General features: G+C 44.0%; 1 protein-coding gene across 6 annotated transcripts in view; it reads left to right on the top strand.

Annotated features, from left to right (window-relative positions):
* Positions 1–5,085: 5,085 nt before the first annotated feature.
* The window catches only part of ZNF527 (zinc finger protein 527), a 29,535-nt gene continuing 26,401 nt past the window's right edge, over positions 5,086–8,219 (top strand). The window contains exons 1-2 of one of the 6 annotated variants that reach the window (XM_003422295.4): positions 5,086–5,166; positions 7,958–8,035. In XM_003422295.4, coding sequence (XP_003422343.2) covers positions 5,143–5,166; positions 7,958–8,035 — 102 coding nt within the window. In that variant the 5' untranslated portion in view covers positions 5,086–5,142. The other 5 variants (XM_064293232.1, XM_023541464.2, XM_010601589.3 and 2 more) reach the window with 5 other exon arrangements.

The raw sequence follows: 8,219 nt of genomic DNA, 5'->3' as shown, positions 1-8,219 counted from the left end.
CCCACTGAGATTGCGAACCAGACAAGGATGCCCTTTATCACCACTCTTATTCAACATTGTGCTGGAAGTCCTAACCAGAGCAATTAAGCTAGATAAAGAAATAAAGGGCATCCAGATTGGCAAGGAAGAAAATCAAACACTTATGCTCATCCAAAGACTTCACCAAAAGAGTAAAAAGACTACCTACAGACTGGGAAAAAGTTTTTAGCTATTACATTTCTGATCAGCGCCTGATCTCTAAAACCTACAGGATACTGCAAAAACTCAACTGCAAAAAGACAAATAACCCAATTACAAAATAGGCAAAGATATGAATAGACACTTCACTGAAGAAGACATTCAGGTAGCTAACAGATACATGAGGAGATGTTCTTGATCATTAGCCATTAGAGAAATGCAGGTCAAAACTGCAATGAGATTTCATCTTACTCTAACAACCCAGAAACATCGATTTGGCACTTTTTTAAAAAGCTAGAAATAGAACTACCATATGATCCAGGAATCCCACTCCTTGGAATATATCCTAGAGAAATAAGAGCCTTTACTCGAATAGATATATGCACACCCATGTTTATTGCAACACTGTTATCAATGGCAAAAACATGGAAGCAACCAAGGTGCCCATGAACGGATGAATGGGTAAATAATGGTATATTCACACAATGGAATACTACGCATGAATAAAGAACTGTGAGGAATCTGAAAAATTTCATGACATGGAGGAACCTGGAAGGCATTATGCTGAGTGAAATTGTCAGCTGCAAAAGGACAAATACTGTATAAGACAACTAGTGTAAGAACTTGAGAAATAGTTTAAACTGAGAAGAAAACATTCTTTCGTTGCAACGAGAGGGGGGAGGGATAGAGGGTGGGAGAGGGGCATTCACTAATTAGATAGTAGAGAAGAATTACTTTAGGCAAAGGGAAAGACAGCACACAATACAGGGGAGGTCAGCACAATTGGACTAAACCAAAAGCAAAGAAGTTATCCTGAATAAACTGAAAGCTTCGAAGGCCAGCGTAGCAGGGGCAGTGGTCTGGGGACCATGGTTTCAGGGGACATCTAAGTCAATTGGCATAATAAAATCTATTAAGAAAGCATTCTGCATCCCACTTTGAAGAGGGGCGTCTGGGGTCTTAAACCCTAGCAAGCAGCCATCTAAAATGCATTAATTGGTCTCAACCCACCTGGATCAAAGGAGAATGAAGAACAGAAAGGACACAAGGTGATTACGAGCCCAAGAGAGAGAAAGGGCCACATGAACCAGCGACTGCATCATCCTGAGACCAGAAGAACTAGATGGTGCCCGGCTACAACGGATGACTGCCCTGACAGGGAACACAACAGAGAACTCCTGAGGGAGCAGGAGAGCAGTGGGATGCAGACCCCAAATTCTCATTAAAAGACCAGACTTAATGGTCTGACTGAGACTAGAAGGACCCCAGTGGTCATGGCCCCCAGACCTTCTGTCACCCCAGGACAGGAACCATTCCCAAAGCCAACTCTTCAGACATGGATTGGACTGGACAATGGGTTGGAGAGGGATGCTGGTGAGGAGTGAGCTTCTTGGATCAGGTGGACACTTGAGACTATGTTGGCATCTCCTGCCTGGAGGGGAGATGAGAGGGTGGAGGGGGTTAGAAGCTGGTGAAAGGGACACGAGAAGAGAGAGTGGAGGGAGGGAGTGGGCTGTCTCATTAGGGGGAGAGTAATTGGGAGTGTGTAGCAAGGTGTATATGGGTTTTTGTGTGAGAGACTGAGTGGATTTGTAAACTTTCACTTAAAGCACAATAAAAATTATTTAAAAAAGGACAAATATTGTATGAGACCAGTATTATAAGAACTCAAAGAGTTTAAACACAGAAGAAAATATTCTTTGATGGTTATGAGGGTGGGGAGGAGGGAGAGAGGAATTCAGTAATTAGATAGACAAAAATTAGGTGAAGGAAAGGACAACATGCAATACAGGGGAATTCAGCAGAAATGGACTAAATCAAAAGCTAAGAAGTTTCCTGAAAACAACCAAGCATTTGGAGGGACAGAGTAGCAGGGGCAGTGGTCTGCGGACCATGGTTTTGGGGGTTACCTTAGTCAATTGGTACAACAAAGTTTATTGTTAAGAAAATGTTCTGCATCCCACTTTGGTGAGTGGCGCCTGGGGCCTTAAAAGCTAGCAAGTGGCCATCTAAGATGCATCAATTAGTCCCTGCTGACCTGGAGCAAAGGAGAATGAAAAACACCAAAGACACAGGAAAATATGAGCCTAAGAGACAAAAAGGGCCACGTAAACCAGAGACTCCATCAACCTGAGACCAGAAGTAGATGGTGCCCAGATACCACCAGTGACCACCATGATAGGGAACACAACATAGAGTTCCTGACAGAGCAGGGAGCAGAATTCAAATTCTAGTAAAAAGACCAGACTTAATTGTCTGACTGAGAGTAGAGGAACCCCAGAAGACATGGCCCCGGACTCTCTATTAATCCAGAACTAAAACCATTCATCAAGCCAACTCTTCAGACAAACATTAGACTGGAGTAAAAGACATAAAATGATACTGTTGAGGAGTATTTTTCCTAGTTCAAGTAGATGCATGAGACTAAATCGGCCGCTTCTGTCTGGAGGCAGGATGAGAAGGCAGAAGGGGATAGGATCTGGTTGAATGGACACGGGAAATCCAGGGTGGAAAGGGGGAGTGTGCTGTCACATTATAGGGAGAGCAACTAAGGTCACGTAACAATGTGTATATAAATTTTTGTATGAGAAACTAACTTGAGCTGTAGGCTTTCACCTAAGGCACAATAAAAATATACATATATATACAAAAACTACAACAACAAAGTTTATTAGTGGTTATCATGGGCACGTGGAGGGGAGGGAGAAACGGGGACTTCTCACTTAGGGGACGCTGAGCTTCTGTTAAGGATGATGGAAAATTTTGGAAACAGTGGTGTTGGCTAACCATATAATGAACATAATTAGTTTTACCTGTAAAAAACATTGAATTGACAATTTTTTTTAATATCTGTATTTACCACATACACAAATATAGTGAGAATCATGGATTAAAACTCATTTAATAATAATCCAAAAGACCACACTGAAAAAAATAAATAAGAAGGGAACATTCTTCCATATGGTAGAATTGAAGTAAAATATGTGGAAGGAATGATAGGAATAGAAAATGACTTTTTGGTAAACTCCATGGTAATAATTGTTTCAGGCAGTAATCATCAATGAATGCTAAAGTTAGTGGGCAGAATCATGGTGAGACACTGGGTGTCCACGTACCGTCAAAGTAGCTCCCCCCCCAGATACTTCATCTTCTCCGAAGTCACCCAGCAACAACTAGAAAAACTAGAAACAACACAAACTCCCCCTTTGATGATGAAACTTGGTCACATCTCTAACCCAGTGCAATAACTACATATGTTAAAATACGATATGATATAATATGATGCAATACCAACTACCAAATTCTGTAAAAATCAAATGGGGGTGGAAAAAAATGCTGAGAGAAAATATTCATTACACAGATCTCAGACAAAGATGGTGGAGTATAGGTGTCCAATTAAGTAGTATATATCAAAAGGCAAAAATCAGCATATTTTGCTGTGTATATTCTCAAAACAAACGTTTTAAAAAAAGGAGTTAGATCCCTCATAATCACTGGGGATACTTCGAGGAAAATGCCATACTCCTAGGAGATGACTAATTCAAACCAGCTTTGGACTTGGTGGTGTGAGATAAGAAGAATAATTACTGACATAGGAAGAGATAGTCATACATGATCCAAAGTTTCTCTGAAGGTATACCTTGCCAGTCAAAAATGGAATCTCAAATTTCCAGCATCTCAGCGTGAAATGTCCCAGATATCCTTTAACCTACCTGACAAGTCCAGGGAAGAACTGTTCAATGTATTTGTCAAGTATAAAACCACAATTATCATTGTAAATTCCCGCAATAAAGCAACTCAACTCTTAAATGAGGATTTGTTTTAGAGCCTTACAAAGAAACGCTTGCTTTCTTCTCAAAGTAACATTGCCCAATTTTACGCGATAAATAGCAAGTCATCCCAGACCTACTAGCCAGAATCCTTTTGTCCAAGACTCTCCTGCCCTAACTGTTACAGCGCTTTCTCAGTGGGGAGGGATTTGGGGGATGTATCCTCCAAGGATGGGTTCTCATTTCCACCACTTCTGCTTGCTTTCACACACCCCTGCTTACTAGGATCCTGACTTGGGTGCACCTTTCAAATCTTCCAGGGTTTGGGGATGCGGAAAAATGCTGCTTGGCTTGGAACTTTATTTCAGGGGCTCACCGTCTTGTCCTCCTGACTGGGCAGTTTTCTCAAAGCTGGGCTCTAATTAAATTTGTAAAGCCAAAAGTTGAAAACACCAGGAAGAGGAACCCAAGAGCTATCTGCTGCAAATTACAAACGGCTTTGGTACAAAGGAGTGTCCCTGTACAAATGAACCTAATAACCCTTCCGTGCCCGGGATTACATTAAGTGCAAGTAGAAAAAGGGATATAAAAACGGGATGACACAGACCGCACCAGACTCAAACGGTAAGCCGAGGAGCAAAGGAAGGATGCTACCCCGCCTGTCAGAGGTAAACTCCTGCAGCGTCTGGGACAAGAACACAGTTACAGAAATGGTCGCCCCCAAAGTCAGCCAAAGTCTCACTCACACACCCACACTCACTCTCATTTTTCGGCGTGACACACCCACAGTCTTTCACGCAACGACCCCCAATCACAGGGACGTGATTTAAAATGCCGACGCTCACTGCACTGACAGAACCACTGCCCCCCACGATGCGCAAGCACAAAGATGTGCGGCGAAAGATACACCGAACGTTCAGTCACAGTCACGCACACGCGCAGCCTCACTGTCATAGTTACCCACCGTCACTTCGCACAAGGTAACCGCGTACCGGCATTGTCCGCCGCGGCCGCCCGTAGCACAGACGCCGAGTGGGAGGTGGCCGCTGGACCTTCTGGGAAATGTAGTTCAGCGAAGAAGCCCGCGGCGCGAAGCTCGTTTCCCGCGCGCCAGGGTCCCCGCCCTGCTCCATAGTGCTCCTCCCCGCGGGGCATTCTGGGAGGCGAGGTCGCAGGTCCCAGGTTGCGGGGCCGGATGCCGGAGCCGTGGTTCCGGGAGGTGAGGTGGACCCGGCCGCGAGCTACAGCAGCAGGCCAGGGCCAGGCTCGGGCGACGGGCAGTGGCGGGGATGGGGACCTGGCGGGCGCTGCCAGGGAGACTGTGTGAGAGTGTGTCACCTTGTGTAGGGCTCCGTGTGTAACTGTGAGGCTGTGGATGTGACAGGATATGATTTATGTCACTGTGTGTGTGCGATTGTGCGTGACTGACAGTCTGGGTCTGTGTATGAATATGTGCGTTTGTGTGTGCAGCTACAACTATGCTATTGTATATGGGCGTGAGAGACTGCGCGTGAGACTGTGTGTGTATGTGTCGCAGTGTGAATGTGATTGTTTGTCCACGTGTCTCTGCGGATATAACTGAATGTAGCTGACAGGTGCGATTTTGTGTGACCATGACTATCTCTGAAGGTATAATTTTCGTGAGTTGTGTGACAGAATATATGACTTTGTGTGGTCTGTCGCTGAGTGTGCGTGACTGTCGCTCTTGGAGTAATTGTGTGTGACCATTTCCCTGTTTTCGTGCTAGAGTGGTGTGTGTGTGAGACAGTGAGAGAGAGAGATTATGGTTGTGATTGTGAGACTGTGTGCTATTGGTTGAGAACTGAAATGTGTATGTGCGATTGTGGGCTTCACTGTGTGAGACGTAGTGTGTGATAGTGAAGTACAGAAAGATCAAAATTACTTGCCCAAGTTTACACCGTTAATAAGTGACAGAATGGGGACTTGAACAAAGGCAGTTTGGCTTCAGAGTCCTTGCATTTAATTACTAATCTCTTTGATCTTTCCCACATTGTGAGGGTGAAAACTGAGTGCCCTGGGCCCTGAAGGTATTGGAGGGGATTTTTCCTGGTCTTGGACTAGGAACTTAATCTGGATCTCTTTCTTCAGTCCTCTTGCGAGTAACAGGACCCAGTCTAAAAGACACTGTAGTGAGAACATCCTCAAACTGGCTGCCCCTGCTGGAGGAAAGCCCAGCCTGAAGCCCAGTCTTCCTCTGCTTAGGCCATTGAGTTGGAGATTTTAGCCTTGTCCTTGTCAAAACTTTTCCATTTTGGTGCTGACAGAGGTTGGCTTCATGGCTTTATTTCTTATGTACCAAGTAAGCTAAGTTTCCAGGGCTGACTCTCAGTAAAGAAAAATGTCCTCATTTTTTCCCCAAATGTTTGTGTAGAATCTCAATGGGAACAAGGGTGACACTTTTTGACAGTGAATAAAGAAAGGTTCTGAGAGAGAACTTGCCCACAGTTATGTAGTTAATGAGAAAAGAGTGGAGAGTCACCTGGGTCTGGGGGCTATAAAGCCCAAGTCTTTTTATCACAGTTTGTTTTAGAGGTTGGTGGCTCATCTCAAATACAGAGACATATCTAAGGAATACACAGGTATTTGCAAACCGAGACTTAAGTTTCTTTTAGGCCTGTACTGTTCAGGGCTGCTGCGTCCAAATGCCGGGAAGACTGCACTGATTCTCCTCAGGTTGCACAGGCAATAGTGGGCAATTTCAAACTGCACTTCACTAAGGAAACAACTTCCTAGAGACTGAGTTGGCTAAGTGTGAAGTAGCTCAGGACGAATCATGTAGCCTCAATTCTAGGTCACACAATTATCCCCGTTTTCAGAATGAAGAAATCTTGCCTCTGAGTGGACAAGGACTTGTTTCATGCTGCACAGTTTGTTGTTGATTTAGAATTAAAATTTGCTGCGTCCCTCAGGGTGCATCTTCTGTGGGGTAATAAAGGTAATGTCTACCATCTCTGAAGATGCTTCTTTAAGGAATATATGGCATTGATTCCTCAGGTTTTGTTGAATATTTCCCATTTAGACATTGTGGCTTCTTGAAAGAGGACCAGTTTCTGAGTCATATCTTGGTTGGATGCTTGTAACTTTGGGTTCATTGCTTATGGTTTTTGAACCTCAATTTGGCTTATTTGTAAAATGGGGAAATGGGGATATCTACCTTGGGGAGAATTAAATGAGATAATGATATACGCAACATGTGTAACATCATTATTTATATTATGGGAGGCACAGTAAGATTTATTTATTAATTTACCAAATATTTTTTGAGCACCTACAACAGTTCCAGCATTGTTCTAGCACTGCAGTTATACCAGTGAACCAAACGTATCCTAGATCTCTTTGATCTTAAGACTTTGTGGGGGTGGGGAGGGCGTGGAGGAGACAGATGAGAAATGAAAAAGAATATGTAACATGTCAGATGGTAATAAATACTAAGAAGAAACATAAATCAGGGTAAGGAAAAGAGAGTTACTGGAAGGGAAGTTTTCCTTAAGTAGGATGTTCCAGGAAACCCCTTTCGGGTAGTAGCATTTGAGCAGACGGGAATGAAGAGAGGGAGTGAGGTATGCTACTACTGGGGAGAAGAGGGTTCCAGGCAGAGGGAAGCACATGGAGCAGCAGCCCTAAAGGAGGACTGTGCATGGGGTGTCTGAGGAACACCAAGGAGTCCTGTGTAGAGTGGGGTAAGCAGGGGGCGATTGGTAAGAAATGGGGCCAGAAGGCATCCAGAGGTCAGATCATAATCAACCTTGTTGGCCATAGGGTGGACGTTAGATTTTGTCGAGTTCAGCCTGCGTGACCTTAGTACCCTCCAGGATTTCAGAGGTCAAGTTTAGTTTTGGCCTCTTACTCAGGTCTTGGAAGGGCTGGTACTGCCCCATGTAATGAGGATGTGGACACCATAAAGGGAGAATAGTTCTATCTTTGCCCATCTTGAACCAACAAAATAGGGCTGGTCTGCCATTTATTCTTCCTTAACTCTCCCTTCCCAGGATTTTGTTCTTCTCCCAAAGAGAAAACTGAAGAAGGAAGGAGAAATGGCTGTTGGACTTTGTAAAGCCATGTCCCAAGTAAGTTGATGTTTTCATTTTGTTTGCACAAATTCCACCTTATTTTTCTGGACTTTGAGACCACAGGGAGAGTCACAGATGGTCTAGTGAGCACCTTCTCCACTTCTCTCTCCACCTTTTGTTCATATAGTCCTTCTACAAAACACTTAGTATCTTTTTTACTTAGTGTTATCCTCAAACGTGT

This window comes from Loxodonta africana, chromosome 11 (assembly GCF_030014295.1).
Source record: "Loxodonta africana isolate mLoxAfr1 chromosome 11, mLoxAfr1.hap2, whole genome shotgun sequence".
Classification (NCBI taxonomy): domain Eukaryota; kingdom Metazoa; phylum Chordata; class Mammalia; order Proboscidea; family Elephantidae; genus Loxodonta; species Loxodonta africana.
This window is presented reverse-complemented; position numbering and strand designations above follow the sequence as displayed.